Source organism: Guyanagaster necrorhizus (assembly GCF_019112545.1).
Source record: "Guyanagaster necrorhizus MCA 3950 unplaced genomic scaffold BT62scaffold_34, whole genome shotgun sequence".
Classification (NCBI taxonomy): domain Eukaryota; kingdom Fungi; phylum Basidiomycota; class Agaricomycetes; order Agaricales; family Physalacriaceae; genus Guyanagaster; species Guyanagaster necrorhizus.
In genome coordinates, this window is record NW_025064913.1 from 67973 (window position 1) to 85203 (window position 17231).

Below are 17231 nucleotides of genomic sequence, written 5' to 3' on the forward strand. Positions count from 1 at the left end.
CGCCCACCACTTCATTCCCGATTACGATAAGGTAGAAGCCTGATGCAGCTATGGTGATGTTGTTGGCGCTGGTGCAGAAGGTGGTGGAGGTTCAGCTCGATTTGTTCGGGGATATGTCCGCGCCGGGGCTCTCGATTTCAGGTTCAGTTTTTATACCCTTGTTTTGAGTGCTAGAAAATGAAAACATAGCTTAATCCCATCGTTCCACAGGGGGAAATCCGGTTTCCTAATGGCAATTCAGGACCGAGAAAGGCTTCAATAAAACGAAAGCTTTTGAGGTTGATGAGCTAAAATACACAGGAATTTGCCACCGGCGGCATATTGGCACATCCTTTTCCCTGATCGCCTTTCATCGGGACATGCTTGATGACAAGGAAGAGAATTCACCTCTTAGTTTCCTTGCCACTCCTATGATTCTGCTGACATTTTCTCTTTTTTAATGACAAGTTTATTGCGGCGTTTCCGAGGTGTTTGTGAACGAAGTGGCAGGGAAATTTTTCCGACTATCGCGATCATACACCGCCACTGAAATAACTCAGGTACCCCGAATTCCATGACTCGGGATCTCCTTGCACCGAGGAGGCTAGTTACTGAACCTCTTGTGTTATTCTGGCCCATATTCAGCCATAAATTTTAATGGCCTCCTTTGATCAGGTAAGTAAACCGAAACTTTCTTATACTCGAGTTCCGCGTGTGTATCAAGTGATTATCTTATACCGTTATCAATTATTAGGCACGTGCCGTAACGAGAGTCAGTAATCACCCCCACTTAAGTCCGCCCTTTCGTCCATGAGCAAGACTTTCACTACCCTCTGGGAACTATCAATAAGTCTCCGACCGTAAATTGAACTCTAAGGAAGGTAGGATGGAAATTTATTGTTGAAGCTGGACTAAAGGCAAAGGTACAGTAATAGAAGGCCACCGGTCGGCAAAGGATACTTCGGGTAGGAATCAATGCTCCCAAGTGTGGGCCTAGATTATTGTCATCCACCCCGGCGAAGACTGATGGTTCTATCTCGTACATTTACCGAGTGTTTCCTTTCTGACAAATATTGTTTAGAAACATTCTGTCAATATAGCTTCTAATATTGAGTTGACTGGCCAATACTTTGTTATCTGCTCAAGTCATTGTGGGAGACAACAGTATCTCGGTCAGCTACACTATTTTGTGTTCCCAGTATGTCCTGCCATTTCCCGCTTACTATCATGCCATGTTGGTGCCTGGTTATCAATGACTCTTCACTCCGGTACGGAAGATGGTCGGGTATATTCTCACTTGGAATGTCAGTGTCTATTTTTATCATTTTCGGTCATCAGATATTGTAGTGAATGGGCTCCTCAGAGGTTATGGACTAGGGCTGATTCTACGGTAATGGATTCCCATGGATGGAGGACTACTTACTGCAGACGCTGGTTCATTTTCGAAAGCCAAAATGGGACCTTAAAAGGTCGGTTTTTATCCCCTTATTTTTGGCGCTATAAAGCGAAAAGGCCCCTCAACTTCACTGCTCCATAAGGGAAAGTTTTTCATACCGATTTACTGTCGGCCTTTGCAGGACCAAGAAAGGCTTCTCTAAAACAAAGCCTTTCGAGACGTCATGGTTACGCACTAATCTTTGCTGTGACATTTTTAACTCGCCTCTTCGCATCCATTCATTTCTCTCACTGCTTTTCATCCCTCCGCTTTCACCACACGGCTGCCCAACTTTTCTGTTCATGGGTCCAGTCACCGACCTCGAGACAAACCAAGAAACACCTCGTGTACATTCTAGTCGAGGAAACACGCCTACGTTGTTGAAGACAAAATATTGTCCCCTTTGTCCTGCCAAGTTCACCAGAACGACGCACTTGAACAGACATTTTGGTTCACGTAAGCTTTTGGCACGACTACAGTATTCCTGTGCTTGAATACTAAAACCTCATCTGAGCAGATACCAACGAACGTGAACATCGATGCGAGGTCAGAATTTTCAGAGCGAATGCACTTGTAACGGTATGCTAATTCCAGCTACGGTAGATATGTGGTGCAGAGTTCAACAGGAGCGATGTTCTGGCTAGACACAAAAGGGCGTGCGGCGATCCGTGAGTAGTCACCTTCTCGGGCTTGAATAATCAAGTAACGGCGTTATCATAGGCACGGTTTCCTTCGATCTCGAAGAAAGTCTTGCCAGGTCTGTCCGACAGTACGACGACGATGCTTCACTCTTTTCCTCAACGTCCGTTTAGGCTTGTGCAGACTCAAAAGTCAAGTGTAATCTTGACAATCCATGCTCAAAGTGCATTTCTCGCAACAGGGAATGCGTCTATGTCAACGATCCGGCAGTCTCGCGGGAAAAGAAGAATAACGCCAAGAAACGCCGTATCAAGAGATGCATTCAAACGGAGCTTCTCTCTGACAGTTCTCCAGAACCACTTTCATCGCCCACAACTTCATCACGTTCGCTTCAATCTCCTCACAACAGTGAGATATTACCTACGTTCGATCATACCTTATCAGTAGCTGCGGACGCTACCCCGTCTTCCTCTTTCACTTCGTTAAATTGTTCCTCCTTATCCGCCATCTTTGATCCTGTCATCAAAAAAGCGGTCATCATTGCTGATGGTGATGGTGAACTACATGATGATTCTATGGAAAGACAATTCTCAGGTGACGTGCTTGATGACTTCTTCGATAAATCCTCTTTCTCCACCACTGCCACGTTGCCGAAACTCCCATGGTTCCCAGCTAACGGAGGACCTGGATTAAATGTCGACTACTTTTCCTTCATGCCTTCCTCCTCCGGCTCCGTTTCTATCTCTACGTTTTCGGATGATGAAACTTCTTTCTGCGAAATTTTTAATCCCTCATCCTCTGATACGGCGTCTTCGGTGTGCGCAGACTTACTCATCAGCGCTCAATCGCTCCATACAGAACACCAACAATACCGTGGGTACCCGCATACTATAATTACTTTGATAGCTGACATACCCTCCAGTATATCTATTTTTCTCCGCATTCTGTACACAAATCCCTTTAGTGCACCCGGGGTCGTGGACAACAGAAGACAAACCGCCCATCCTCATTCGCGCAATGCAAGCATGCGGTGCGCTGTTTCTCAAAACCCGCCAAGCCGTCTCTTTTATAACCGAAACTTTGTCTTCGACGCGGGATGCCGTCATCCATGATTTTGTCAGTACTTCGCTTTAGCGAATACCTATCTTTGATACTAATGCAACAACACGCCCAGATCAAAGTGCCATGTAGTCTCAAGGAGCAGGATTTCCTTATACTCGCCGTTGTATTGCTCCAGACTATTGGTCTCTTCCACCAACGTTCCGATTTTCGGGTTTCGTCCAATGTATACCATGGGATGCTAGTTATGGTATGGTTACCGTCTATTTATGCTGGACTGGGCCGTCTCTGACAGAAGCCAATAGATGATCCGACGGTCAGAAGCCATCGCTCGCTCACGTTCTTGGACGGTTCCTGATCCGAACGATCCTCTCCTTTTGGAACAGTCTTGGCAGGATTGGGCCCTCCACGAATCTGTGAAACGGTGAATTCATATCTTTCTGCATAACATCGGCTGTTGCTGATCGGCGGTGTCATCTTCAGCGCAATATTACTCTCATATCTCCATGACTGCTGTCACTCTGTCTTTTTCTCAATGCGCCCGTCGTTTCAGACTGCTGAATTTGACATGAATCTTCCGTGCGACGAGGCCATATGGAAGGCGCAAACTGCTGCGGAATGGATTGGTCTGTTGCAGAAACCATCGCCGTACGGTGTGGGATCAGCTAGACTATACGGTGTTGGGATGCAGCAAGCTCTAGCTAATCTCGGCGAGATGAGACTTACAATTTCACTGACGCCCTTGAACCCATTCTCGCATTTTATTCTGATCCATACGATCCTCCGCAATATCTGCTTCTCCTACTCGGGCTGCGGGTCGTCTAGTGGTGCTGCCGAGTCTTCTACTTCACCCGAGCCAATCGGTAATGAAGGCCGTCAAGGGAATCAGTTTGCGACCCAATACGCGTTGACAAACTGGTTTAGTATGTGGATGTCTTGCCCAGATGGGAAGGATGTCGATGACGTGCCGCTTTTTGTGCACGATGCTCTTCCGTTCTATTGGCTAGCGCAAATTTCGCTGCTGGCTATTCGAGAAGGTGAGACTGAGGGGGTTGTGGAAAATAGGTTTCATGTAATGAAGGAATGGCTGGATCGTATTCGGTCATTTATGCGCAAGCATAAAGAGATTCCTTCGAATCTGTGGGACGAGTTGGTGGTGATTCGCCATCGAGTCTCGCAGGCTGAGACAACTGTTTTGGAAGATCATTCTAATGGTCTTCTTTCTTTCTTTCCAGAATATTAACTAATCCTCGAAATACCATATTTCTCTCTCGCATGCATTTAGACTCCATATGTATTATTACAACAACCTCGTAGAGTCGTGTATCATTATCTTTTCTAGAAATGTCCATAGAGCGTAGGGAGTCATCACAAGATTCGGAGTCATCACAAGATTCTATAGATAGACGCCGTCTTCTGGCGAAAGAGCTTATCACTCTCGCAATCAGGTTCATGTAATTTCCTGCAAGCCTTAAGACGCGGCGTCTTACTGCGAATACAGCACAGATAGATTCCGAGAACATGATCATTGATGGTCCGTAACGAAGAACCAAAGAGTGAACAATTCAGGAAACGCGCCTCGGTCTCGAATGGGTGTGGTGGGAGTACTCGATCGAGCCCAATCCAATAGTCGCTCGAATAAAAGGTAATATCTGTTAACCAAGGCACAGACAGACATGATCATTGATGGTCCGTAACAACGACCCGAAAGGTGAAAGATTTAGGACATGCGCCTCGGTCTCACGCAGGAGTGGCGGAAGTATGTCATTGAGCCCCACCCAGTAGTTGAGTTAGCACGGCGCCGGAAGGGGGCCAACAAAAAAAATCCAGAAGGTTTTAAAGGCAAAATTGGGATCTTGTATGAAAGCGCATATGACAGGGCTCTTTTCCAGCTCGGCATTGATTCGCGGACGTTTTCGCCTTAGTGTGTAAAACCCTCATATATCAGATGAATCTTTGGTGCTGTCTGTCCTATGACTACTAGAAACTTAGACGTGCTGTGAATCTGGACTTGTTCAAAGTCGTGGTCGATGGCTGGCCGTTGATAATACTACCGACATCACTCCGAGCTTCGTCATCTATTCCACAAGTATCTAATGCAGCTGCTTGCCAGGGAGCAGACCCAGGATTTAGGACTCACGACATGAATGGAGCGGTAACAGAATATTATGAATAGTCAGATTACATATTCCGGCTTATTCGATTGGTCACCTCCAACTCACGAGCATTCAAACAGCCGCTCCTAATTCACTCAGAAGGCAGACTTACACTCAGGGTAGTCAAAACCTTCGAGGAAGATCCGCAAAATTCCCTTCGTCATATCATCTGAAACTCCAAGACCCAAAAAAACTTTAGGGCAGCTGCCATCCTTATTCATCATAACAATATTCAGGTCCCTCCAAGCATTCCTACTGTGCCGCGCAGGAAACAGAGTTCGATGTCCAGCTCGTCATGAAATTTTACGAAGCTCAGATTTGCCTCCTTCGTAGGAAGAGATAAATGATCAAAGAACCATTTGAGCTTGGAACATATAAGTTCCGATGCCAAACCCCTCTCTTCAATTCTTAAGGATTCCAGCTGGTCGAGTCCGATGTTGTGCAGTGCATGGGGACATCATTGTCATGATATTATTTGTGGTTCTCTTTTGGATAGATTAATGGCACTGTGCCAACGAAAATGCAGGAACTCGGGCCAGTCTTCAGAGCAGATCTCAAGGCTGCAGAGATCGAGGAACTGTTTCAATTCCAATGCTTTACCGAAGTCTTTCAATTTATGTGGAGTGGCCTTGAATTTGGCATTGTGGATGGAGAGATGTCGAACATTTGGGAAACAAATGATCAGAACGAAAGAAGAATATAGCTTCGTGTTCCCAGTTAAGCCTGATGATTTCTGGCTTGGTCGGCATATCTTTGAATGTCACTGAGTGGTCATCATTCCGGGAAGCAATGTTCCCCGAAACAAGCTTCCCCGTGTCAGAAGGGTCTTTCTCGTTGAAGTCCCGGTAGTACTGTTTGAATTTGTGAGAAAGGCAGATGAAGAAGGTAAGCAATCAGACCTTGAACGCACTATTATCGTCCATCGTAAAGGAAATAATGGCCTGGGGTGAACTCGAGATAACACAGGGTTATGTACACTGCCTCCATCGTTGTGGCATGCACACACGTAATATCAGACACGCGGAATTGTTTGGTTGAATGAGCCTGCGAAAATAGTACTATGCGACTTTCCCAGGAGACACAAGGTCGTCGATAAGGAGACGACGCTCATATACTATCCTTAAAAAGTAAAGGCCTTCATATGGAAAATGCAGCTTCTGAGAGTTCGCCACCGGACTTTGCCAGAGCACTAGCGTGACCTCTGTTAATCGTTACGCACCCTGTCCTACCTACTTAGCGCTAGCACTCGTACCATCAGAAACCAGTGGGTTCCGTTATTACTGCTCTCTCATACTCTCTCTATCTTCAAAATGGAATCCCCGACACCACCTAGCGATGGCAGTCCCTCTTCGGACACCTATGTGAAGCGCATCCGTACATGGTCCATAGGTTGCTGACCGCAATCGAACCTCTGACCATCAGGACGTCTGAAAGTGGCGTCCAGTCTGGATAATGGAGATCCCAGAATAAGAAACCATCCACTCAGATGCTTGACTCTGTATTTCGTCAATATTCCTCTTCGAGGCATGCAAAGAAGCAGAGTCTCACGAAGATTGTCGACGAAAATCTATTTCCGTTAGCTATTTCTACCATCCGTGTCTGCGGGTCCCTCGAGTTGCTTTGAAAATGGTCATTTATACAGTTTCGCTGACCACAATGACAATAGACTGTACCGACCTTCACCAAACGTTGCTGATACGCGACGAAAATATCCCGCCGTTCCTGCTATATCCAGATCATACCTCCGGCAGGGGCCGGAACTACTTAATCTAAACTTCCAAGGCGACCCACTCGCCGTGAGTCTACAGTGCCTGGTATCCTCGTTGCTTTGGCGTACTACGATGCTCGTAATTCTGTCACCCAAGTCCACTTTTGTGATCCGTTGGCGGGCCGACAGCGGCCGGAGAACCTTTCTGAGCATACCATTTCCAATATCTCTCTCAACCCGAACCACGACCACTAAGTATTGCCACTAATCAAGCGTCGCTTAAAGCACGTCTGAGTTCGTTCATTTGAAGCTCCTCTTTCAGGAGTTTGTCATCATTCAGTTTTGTTATAGCATATCGCGGGCTCTGCATCATCGATCTTCAAGCAGGTCAGTCGAACATTCAACCAGAATTTTTCTTGTCAGGATAACAATTCATTTTATCAACAGCGAATCTTTCCCGATGTCTCCTCTATGCCCATGCCGCAAATGTGGATGTGGGCTCGATGGCCGTTTCGTTGATTAAACACCACCAATAGCATTGGAAGGGCGTTTGCGACAGTTTCTTGAGTCCAACGACACCATTTCAGATACTGACACGAAGTTTCTGGAAGGCTACATAGCCGGCAAGCAGAACTTCGTTGAAGAACTTGACACTCATCTTGCAGAACTTTCTGCTGCTCAGAAAGCCCTCACCACCTTCCGGTCGACCATCACGTCAGATATTGCACAGCGCAAGAAAGCCCTGCACCCCATCAGACGATTCCCTCCAGAAGTTCTGTCTGAGATATTCCTCCAATGCATCGACGAAAACGGCATGGGAAGCGAAGTTGACAGATTCTTGCACAAAACGTCATTCCGCCCGAAGAGTTCCCTGGATCCTTCACAGTGTCCTTGGACCTTATCACAGGTCTGCAGGAGGTGGCGTGCCGTTTCGTTAGCTTTCTGCAGTCTTTGGTCCAACATCTACCTCTACATCCGAGATAAGAAGCCTCGCAAATGTATAGACATGTTGATACTTCAGCTCCATCGTTCAGGAACACACCCCCTAAAAGTCGCATTTACGGCACCCCATTCCATGAAGGACTTTCCTCCCATCATTGACGTTCTCATCTCGTCATGCCGGCGATGGAAGACGCTCTTTCTGTCTGAGAACTGCATGTCTCAAATCGCCCAGATCGAAGGTTCTCTTCCCATTCTCAGTGCATTATACATCGTTCCAGTTTCATCTTCATCTATAACCATAGACCCCTTCGCATTCCGTGACATGCCATCCCTCCACACGATTGGAGGCGATATCAGCATATTGCAGTGCTGTAACCTTCCCTGGACGCAAATCAAGAGTGTCATATACCCATGTGTACAGGCGGCTAGAGAGCGGAAAATTTTCCTTTTCTGGAACGTTTCTATTTGTCTATTGAGCATTGGGGAATACACGTTTTCATGAACGACACCATTCCCCCGGGTACAGATGCCATCACAGCTCCCTATCTCGTATCCTTGACTATCACCACAAGCACTGAGTTCCCGCCCATTCTAGACCATCTCGTTCTACCCAGTCTTCAGATTCTTTCCGCTAATCACGATAAGGGTGTTGTCCCTCTAGTCAAACGATCGAAATGCCCCCTCCAGCAGTTGGAAATAGGATTGACTGAATCAACGTTCCACTGTCAGATGCTCCTAGCTGTGATGCCGGCCTCCTTATTGACCTTTACCTCTACGATAAGGGGCACCAGAGCTTACTATGCAGATGACTTTGAGAAGCTCAAGTCAGCGACGTCACATATGCATGATCTGAAGTCGGTCGACCTGACATATAAGCCGAATACGTTCTATGAGGGGCAGAGGATGACTGTCTTGGAGACAGAATATCCGGTCCTTACAGCAAGGGATTACGGGAATCTTTTCTCAATTTGGGATTCGGACTCGGACTCGAACTAGGACGAATAATAAGAACGGCCAGATAGGGTTGGGCCGTTACTTGTCCCTGGTACGTATGATGCATATTATAAGATGGCGCACAATCCCCATTTTCATTCTGGCTTTTCGAAGTCTTGGGAGGAGGAAACAAGTTGACGTGAATAGTAATTACAAATGATATGTCTGTCTTATGATATAATGGGGTTTCTAAGATGATAAAAATGCGATGCAAAGAAAATGTCCTCTCTCCACCACGCGGTCTGGCTTTGTTTGATACGTCTCCTTTGAAAGCAATGTATCGATAAGCTTTGTGCCCATCACCATGCTCCCAGATACCGAGAAGCTTTGCCCTTCTACAACGCATCTGTCAGTCTGCGTACCATTTAATTTGGAACTAAAAACGAACGCAAGTCTCAGCGTTGCAGATAGTCTTCACTGATGGTTTGGGATCAGTGGGGCTGCATTTTGGTATCCTTGTAGTGTGGATGGTGATTTCGATAATCGAGCCTTCCAGCTTTCCAGTACGTAGGGGGGTGCCGGATATGAGGGGGTTGAGGGAAGAGCCATGAGGGGCACGTTTATGGTGAGGACAACCTAAAACAGAGCCAGTCTGCAGAGTGACAAGAACCCAGGAGAATGAGGCATATTTGCGTGAGAAGGCAACTGGGAATATGGAACGAATTTCGAGATGAGTCGAACCGGAATGAGTTGAGTGCGTGGTTAATCTGTTTTCGAGGCCAGAACAGAGGTTACGATCCTCTACGTCGAGAAAGGGCTGAATTTCGGTCTGTCTGTGAAATAAAAGTTATGTATGGCAATGAAGAAGATAGGCAAACGGGTCCAATGAATGTGCACTAGGAAATAAATCGGCACATGCAAAATGATGCAGAACGCATGTGCTGAGATGTGGAATGAGACGATCTTATAGCATATAGGCTCTTACCATGACAGTCGGATGGTGACGAGGCCATTAAAACCGGTTGCTCGACTATGTCTTGGCCTTGACCTGGACGATATGACGCGCTGTCGCATCGAGGGTGCTGATAGACGTCATGAGAGACGATGGTTATGACATGCCGGCACCCACTCCTCTCGGAAACCTCGCCTGAATCGCGCCGACGAGATATTTGCCATGTATCTCCGTTAGATAGCAGAAAAATCACCTGCAGTAGAATTTTGCATAGATTTTCCTATTCAAAGATAGCAGGTAAAAATATTCTAGCTTCCCCAGCCTCAAATTGTTTCTTCGCGTCCCTACGTTCCAAGGCCAACCTCCTGCCGCAAAGAACAGTTGATGAAAATGATGGGACGGTCGTAGTCCGAAACCACGAGGCCGTGGGAAACTTTAGGGAATGTCCTTTTGTACGGGCCGGCCCCGGACAGTGCTCTTCACAGCTACTTTCACAACCTGTCGATGACAAGTAAGTACATACTCCTTTGACCACTGAACACTCGTCTAGGCAGTCTGTTCCCCCAAACTTTGCAATACGAACGTCAATGTCGCTTCTATGTATTTCTCGTGGTAGCAAAGTACCACGACTTGTACACGAAAGGTGCCATTCAATGTGACCCATAAGCCAGATACTGAACCGAAGGTGATAATTACCCAGGTTGCTAGGGATGCCCACCGTACCTGTGCTGCCTCATCGCCTCTCATCACGTCTATCAGCACCCTCGATGCGATAGCGCGTCATATCGTCCAGGTCAAGGTCAAGACATAGTCGAGCAACCGGTTTTCTGGAGTCGTTTGTGGTAGCTGTAGCGCGCGTATAAGGGGGTCGTAGATGCAGAAAAAGTACGTGACACTGCTCTTCATTATCTTCCGTTTCCTGATGTGTGTCATGCGTATCTTGTGCTCTTCTAGGTCAATAATGGTTTCGCGATCGATCCATGGTCATTACAGACATCAGAGTCAGAGTATCCATGATGGAGCACTCGCAGCAAACACGATCAGATGCAGCAATGGGACGATAGGAACAATATTCTGGCCTACAGAATAGGGCTGAGAAATGCCAGTCATCGGTCACATTCCGTGCTCGCGGCACAGACTGTAATCCTTGTATTTGACGTCATGGCGACAGGATGTGTGAACTCGTGGCTGAGCTGATGTATTGTCCATGTGACGCCCTCCATCATTCAAGTTCGTGTGGAATTTCGGGCCTGCAACTCTGACATGGTCCCTTGATGGTCATTTGACGGATCGCGTTTGCAGCAAAGGTATGACAGCCCCTTGATGCACTTTTTCGTCATTCTGGGATTATTGTCAGGCGAGAGTGTCAAGCGTGTTTCTCGGGTCAACCATATTACGGGGACTCACTCTGCATACGAGGACACACAAACACCGATTGGGATGCAGTTCGGATAGTTCGACATCCTCTTGCGACGGGTTTATGCTCTGTGCAATTTTCCGTTCATCTATAAGGCTTGACTTCTAACGCGTATAATTCTGTGTAGCATTCAGTTATGTCTACAGGGTCTCTGTGCCACGAATGTCTCTTCTTTTATCTCGCCTCGCCCATGTGTTCATGCGCCAAAGACCTGAATGTTAACTTGAAGACAGGGTCTTTAAGACAATATTGAAGTCATTCATATGTAAAAGGATTACCTGTTGAACCCATCCACCTCATCCCGCTAGACGGAATCGATCCGTATCTCCTGCCCTACCCTATCCTACGTCAGAAGTGCAGGGACGTCTTCCGCTGACCTACGGCAGTTGCGTCCCAATGCTGGTTGTGCGATGAAAAACATCCTTCGGCACTCAGCACCCATTAGACCCCGGCATCCGTGTTTCCGAGTCTCTCAGTCATTAGGAAGGATAACCGCTTCCCGTGCGAAGTTAGGATGATGCACCATTTCAACGCCAGTCCCGAACCATGATCGATGATCTACTGACTTAAGTGTTCTTTGATGGCGCCATCGACATTAATTTTATATTATCGCTGCAGAGTGTTTTTCTCTACCCGCGACGTTTAGTTAGCATCTTTCGCTCATCGTCATTCTCTGATAAAACGAAATGGAAAAACGAGGCTCGGAGACGTCGCTGGACTGCTCGGAAGTGGCCTTCCTGGTCTTCTTTAGTTCAGTGCATCACCTCCCCGATCCTTCTTCCTACATGTCTGCTGTGTTTGTACCATGGACAATTTTGATGTAGGGAGTATCGGAGAAATACCATATCGAACAGTCAGTCGTACAAGACCTTTATGCATCTGAATATAACAAATGCTCTATCATGTTCTACGGTATCTCGCCCAAACACACAGAGACATGTCCTGTCCCTAAATCGCTTATCGCAATGGTGGTGCTGAAAATTGTCCATAGGCATTTGTCAAACCCGCCCTGTATGAAAATACGATAAGACCTCACAGCAGCTGTGATACGACCTTACAGGAGTGTGTAGGAAGTCCCAATACTCATACATATCAAAGCAACCACCCATCCAACGAGACATGAAGGCGAAGATAAATGCCCACCACTCAGGTCTCAGGAACTATGGATCGGTTACATAATATGAAAAAGTGCGCCGCGGCAGTGGTGGTATAAATAATTGACTCATGATTTATTGGAGAAAGAAAGGGGACAGAATGGTGTCTGTCGCTTCTGTCATCGGAGAACTTGTGTATGCGATCGAGGTAAGTTCCACGAAAACGTACATGTACGCTTTCATTGGCTTCAAGAAAGCGGGGCCCCTCCCCCAGAATCGCTGTCTAAGATCTAAAGGCGTAGATATCGATGCATGTACGTCTCCCGCACCGACCTGTTCGAGATCCAAGGTCGAGATCCCCAGGACTCCCAATATGTCCTCTGGGACCCTGCGCATACTCACCCGACCCGTTGACATCACTGGCACTCGGGGGCGTACCTTGTGGCTGAGCTGAACTTTTCCATCGAAATCTGGTGGAGAACGCTGGAATCTCTTCGGACCCAAGTGGTACAAAAACCACCCTGTGGACATATATTAACCCTAGATAGATCTGAGAAAGGGGATACCTCGAACAGAGAGGTGCACATATACAATGGATGATAATATGCTTGGATTGAGCGGAGAATCGGACGTTACCTTCGCATCCAGGGTCTCGAAATGAAGGTTACGCTGGGAGCATTGGCACGGTCCCGTTCCGCCGCGATCACGTGTTGCATTGCTGTGGATTCCCGCTTGTCCGTTGCTACAACTGCGAGTATTACCAGCGATTCCCCTCTCTTGGACCCAGCGATACGGTTCCAACGCCACCCCACCTGTGACATATGCGTCTGCAAGGGATCCGCATACATTGTACACGGCGAGGTGTCCATAACCGTGTGCACATCAGATCTTCACTCAAAGGGGGATCATAGGACAAATGACGGCCCTGACGGATTTCAGGGAAGAATATGGCCGTGCCTGACTGAAATCAGCTCTGGCTGAGAAGAAGCAGGGGAATCCTACCGACCAGTTTTTGGATCCGCAAGGCGGTATAATGGCTTCCTTGTTGACATGGAAGTATTCGTTGTAGATAATGACGAAACGTTCAAAAAAAAAGTCGTAACTATAAGAGGAAAGGAATGGTGGCCCGAGCTTCGGTTATTTTTCCGGTCCGAATCTTTATGAAGCCAACAATCTTCAATAGGAACGACTCTTCTTCTTTTCCTGACACCGTTTCTTCTCATCTCCAAAACTGAGGCGGTTCTCCTCCGTGAATGGGCATCATCAGCCGAATGTCCTACCTCATGCGTAATACTTAAGCATAACTGTTAGCTGTGTGAGTTCAACATTAACTTGAATGCCCGTCCCTCCCCACTCTCTCTCTTCACCCAATATTGAGGCTATTCGTTTTGTAAAAGTATCTAGAAAACCGCCTCCTCAAGCCGCTAGACGGAATCGAACCATATCTCCTACCCGTCGTCAGGGAGGTCTTCCACTTATCCACGGCACTTGCGTCCAATCCTGAATATACGATAAAAATGGCCTTCAGCATTCAGCGAGCACTCATTAGACTCCGGCATCCGTCATAGTTATGCTGCACTGGCGCTCGAAGTGCTGCTATGTTATTGAGAGTAAAATCCGCCATTTCTAGAAGGGATTCATGTCAAGCAGAATCTGATTAGTCTACGAAAGGATTCTAAACATGTGAGATTTGTATTTCAGTTGAGATGAAGCACTTGTTGTGGACGAACGTGAAAGGATTTTCTCTTCACGAAACGGCCATGGGTGTTCAGGTCCACCGCCTCCCATTCTGACGTTCAGTGTGCTAACCGTCGCTCTCAGGTATATTTGTTCCTGAGTAACTCCCATCTCACCACTTATGTAAAAACGAACATGCCTATCATCCACGACTAGCTGCTACACGGAATCGAACCGCCTTTCTTCCCCACGTTGGGCCAATCTTTCCACTAATCGACGGTATGGCAAACAGATTCAGAATTCTGGGCCTGTTAAGACTATTTTTTGCAGGTTGACTCATATTAGCCGTGAAGTGTCCAGAATGTACCACCCAACCGGATCTATAACAGGGTCACACATCGTCGAATGACATAGCCATCAGCAAGGAGACAATAGGTTGACCAAAGACGGTACCGAGATTCTTACTCACCCAGGAATAAATGATCGTCCCTGCCTCTGAAAGTATTCTTTTGCCCTCGATTGCCTCAATTTTCGAAAATAACCAGCAATACCAGAGGTAATTTCACTAATCTCCTCTGACAGAACGCCTTTTTAACAATTTACCATTGTACATACTCTCCTCTGGAAGCCATGTCAACGCCAAAGAGCCATTGCGTTCAAGAGTGCTAAAAAAGTTTGGCGACATCAAATTCTATGAGATTTCCCACCAGCGTTCGGCATCATTCCACGATATGCGTGCATGCACTTCAATTTCTGAAAGCATCCATCCTCCACGGATCGATGAGTCGTCTAGCTCTACTTCTAGCTTGTCATTTCCACCAGACGGCATCACTCATTGCATCGCAAATTCTTTTATGTATCTATAGTGCTCGCTTTTCTTCTGTGATTACGTCTCAGTCTCACATCAGGGGCTAGCGCGGCTCTGGTTACTGATCAACCACTATTAAAAAAACCCCCCCGCATAGGGGACCTTAAAAGACCAGCACTGTGTTATTACTTGCTCATCATGTTCACTTCCTGCATCGTTCTTCTCCCTCGCTACTGGGCTCATCTCCCACACTGCTCCCGAGCTCACCAGCATTCTCTGCGTCCTCAAGACCTCCATCGACGGGTATCCTTCCACAAATTGGTGTGTAAGTCTTTCTGTTGACGGTGACGCTCTCTTACTCTCATAGCCAAAGGAACCGCCACAGATGAGAACATCACACCGCTGCTTGGCCAACTCACCGAGGCTATCGACGCAGCCGGGTAATCCCTCCAAGTAGCGGTATCATCATTACAGTCGTGGACGTGGCTATTACCATCCTAACAGTAATATCAATAACTCTTCCCACTCTCGCTGATGATCCACGAAAATTATAAAACAGGCGATCAATGGGGCACTCTTGGGTGTGGGGGATCGGTGGGGGAACTTGTGATGACTTTGTACGCGACCCTTTCTTCTTCCCTGGTCACCATCGTTCTCTGATAAAACGAAATGGAAAAATAGGCTCTCGGACAACGCTGGACCGCTCGGACGTTCATTTCTGGTCTTTTATGTCTTCGTTAGGAGCCTCTCCTCACCCTCCCTTCTTTGCGCTATGGACAATTTTGATGTAGTGAACACGTGAGAACTATCATATCGAACAAGTTGTACGAGACCTGAATATAAGGAATACTCTATCCCGTTCCGCGGTATCTCGCCAACGTACACCGATGTCCTGGCATAATCGCAGTGCAGGGGTTAGTAGTTCTGACTAGGCACTTATCAAACCCTTCACTGTGTGGACATACGGGAAAAGGATTCCCAGCAGCAACTGACAGCGACATTGTGGAATTTATAAGAGCGTCATAAATTCGCGTCCGAAGAGCAAGATAAAACACTGCTTTGTTTGGTTGAGAGGCCAGAAGACATTGATAGTGTATCGGCGAGCTCAGATTCATGCTTTCTCACTTCGGGGATCTCACAGTGTTACGAGCCACTGTTCAATGAGATCAAAGCTCAGCAGCCCAAAACTTTGTCTCTCCCCTCCTCGATCACGAACTCAAAGCCAAGATCCTTTGAAAATCCTCTTTTCTCTATGAATCTAGTTGTTAATGACCCACATTGCTTATGGACTACGAAACCCTTGTAATCCTTTCACTTTTGACAATGGACAGGCACGTAAATTGGAGTTTGGGGACCTCGCCCTTTATATATCTCTCCCGAAGTATATCTGATACGCTTGCGTCATTATTTATCTATACATCCTCCCTTCAGCTCTAAAACAGTCCCATGATGATAATCAAAAACGGACTTGGTAATCCGAATAGATGGTTCAGCTGAACCACCGTAAAAGGCCGGCGACGGATGAACCACCAGATCTGTGGGGACTGTAAATCTATTATTCTGCGCTCGACTATTAAATTCTTACGAGCTGCGTGAGTGACAGAGAGACCGAGGCGGCACAGAGCCATTGGATAGATGTACTCAGTGCGTTTGAAGAGTTCTTGATCCAGAACTGCTGTTGCACCTCGCGACCATGTAGGAAGGATAGAAACAGGTGATGCAGCGTAGCGGTGGCTGCAGCAACGATTAGGAGTCCGATAATCATCCATAGTGTGTTTCCGAGTCGTGCGATCCCGGTAGATGAAGGTAACATGGAAGAAGAACGTGGGGGAGAAAGATCGGAGTTGATTAGACTAGACGATTCTTCTTGTGAACTGGAAGAGGGAAGAAACTTTACTTTCTCCGGTTCCTCTTCTTCCATCGTAATAGTACAGTCGTCTGGTGTTGTTAGGAGTGACGGTAGAAATGAGTGCTTATTACGAAGGCTTGACTTTTATGTACTAGTTGGCAGTGATAAGGACGAAAAGGGGAAGGGAACCGAGTTCTATGAATATATTCAGCTGTTGACCGAAAACTCGGAACCTATGAAGAGGATAACTTTATAACACATGAGAATTGGTGAGCGAAGTTATTTCTCAAGGTTATCGAAGCTTCTGGCTTGTTGTCCAATAATGGGTGCATTGGACGGAACAGTGGTGGAGGATTATGCCTGTAGGTCTTTCGTGAAATGCGAATGTATTCAAAGATGCCATCAGTTACATGAGACTAGCTTCATTGAATCGATAATGTGACCTAGGGCAAAGCGCTATCCTCCTTATTCAAGCATAGAGACAACCAGTGTTACTCACGGCTTTGATGTCATTGAAACCAAGGCTGTACTAATGCAACGTTTTGGTGAAACCATCAAATCATCGCCATCCCAATTATCTGTT

At 46.8% G+C, this 17231-nt stretch overlaps 7 protein-coding genes across 7 annotated transcripts; 4 read left to right on the plus strand and 3 right to left on the minus strand.

The window, feature by feature from the left end:
• The first annotated feature begins 802 nt into the window (after positions 1-802).
• On the plus strand, positions 803-1616 carry BT62DRAFT_463803 (uncharacterized protein). The gene is made up of 3 exons (XM_043181012.1): positions 803-860; positions 909-1008; positions 1061-1616. Exons 2-3 carry the CDS (start codon positions 955-957, stop codon positions 1514-1516), a joined length of 510 nt encoding a protein of 169 aa, XP_043035290.1. The 5' UTR covers positions 803-860; positions 909-954; the 3' UTR covers positions 1517-1616.
• A 100-nt stretch (positions 1617-1716) lies between these two features.
• BT62DRAFT_907268 (uncharacterized protein) lies at positions 1717-4355 on the plus strand (the record flags this gene model as incomplete). The annotated part of the gene is made up of 9 exons (XM_043183661.1): positions 1717-1870; positions 1932-1960; positions 2018-2082; positions 2135-2171; positions 2227-2926; positions 2976-3169; positions 3228-3362; positions 3418-3536; positions 3596-4355. The coding sequence occupies 9 exons, from the start codon at positions 1717-1719 to the stop codon at positions 4353-4355; spliced, it is 2193 nt and encodes a 730-aa protein (XP_043035291.1).
• Positions 4356-6578: 2223 nt separating this feature from the next.
• Positions 6579-8914, plus strand: BT62DRAFT_996924 (uncharacterized protein; the record flags this gene model as incomplete). The annotated part of the gene is made up of 5 exons (XM_043190617.1): positions 6579-6649; positions 6911-7064; positions 7328-7363; positions 7536-8333; positions 8396-8914. The coding sequence occupies 5 exons, from the start codon at positions 6579-6581 to the stop codon at positions 8912-8914; spliced, it is 1578 nt and encodes a 525-aa protein (XP_043035292.1).
• Positions 8915-9175: 261 nt separating this feature from the next.
• BT62DRAFT_1079750 (uncharacterized protein) lies at positions 9176-10027 on the minus strand (the record flags this gene model as incomplete). The annotated part of the gene is made up of 5 exons (XM_043179520.1): positions 9176-9246; positions 9300-9680; positions 9749-9792; positions 9837-9933; positions 9977-10027. 5 exons carry the CDS (start codon positions 10025-10027, stop codon positions 9211-9213), a joined length of 609 nt encoding a protein of 202 aa, XP_043035293.1. The 3' UTR covers positions 9176-9210.
• Positions 10028-10390: 363 nt separating this feature from the next.
• Positions 10391-11770, plus strand: BT62DRAFT_1011087 (uncharacterized protein; the record flags this gene model as incomplete). Its single annotated transcript, XM_043177734.1, has 9 exons — positions 10391-10446; positions 10512-10602; positions 10656-10688; positions 10758-10786; positions 10835-10979; positions 11035-11110; positions 11161-11248; positions 11529-11625; positions 11666-11770. 9 exons carry the CDS (start codon positions 10391-10393, stop codon positions 11768-11770), a joined length of 720 nt encoding a protein of 239 aa, XP_043035294.1.
• A 679-nt stretch (positions 11771-12449) lies between these two features.
• On the minus strand, positions 12450-13366 carry BT62DRAFT_1011088 (uncharacterized protein; the record flags this gene model as incomplete). Its single annotated transcript, XM_043177735.1, has 4 exons — positions 12450-12835; positions 12881-13126; positions 13161-13271; positions 13321-13366. The coding sequence occupies 4 exons, from the start codon at positions 13364-13366 to the stop codon at positions 12450-12452; spliced, it is 789 nt and encodes a 262-aa protein (XP_043035295.1).
• Positions 13367-16127: 2761 nt separating this feature from the next.
• On the minus strand, positions 16128-16803 carry BT62DRAFT_1079752 (uncharacterized protein). Its single transcript, XM_043179521.1, has 2 exons — positions 16385-16803; positions 16128-16334 (listed from the first exon to the last, which is right to left on the minus strand). The coding sequence occupies exons 1-2, from the start codon at positions 16718-16720 to the stop codon at positions 16233-16235; spliced, it is 438 nt and encodes a 145-aa protein (XP_043035296.1). The 5' UTR covers positions 16721-16803; the 3' UTR covers positions 16128-16232.
• Positions 16804-17231: the final 428 nt, after the last annotated feature.

Bases quoted from the DNA above. Each gene is read 5' to 3' on its own strand.
- BT62DRAFT_463803 (XM_043181012.1), top strand. From the start codon at position 955: ATGCTCCCAAGTGTGGGCCTAGATTATTGTCATCCACCCCGGCGAAGA. The intron at 1,009-1,060 runs GTTCTATCTCGT...AATATTGTTTAG, and splicing joins CACCCCGGCGAAGACTGATG to AAACATTCTGTCAATATAGC.
- BT62DRAFT_1079752 (XM_043179521.1), bottom strand. From the start codon at position 16,720: ATGGAAGAAGAGGAACCGGAGAAAGTAAAGTTTCTTCCCTCTTCCAGT. The intron at 16,335-16,384 runs GTAAGAATTTAA...CAGTCCCCACAG, and splicing joins CTCTGTCACTCACGCAGCTC to ATCTGGTGGTTCATCCGTCG.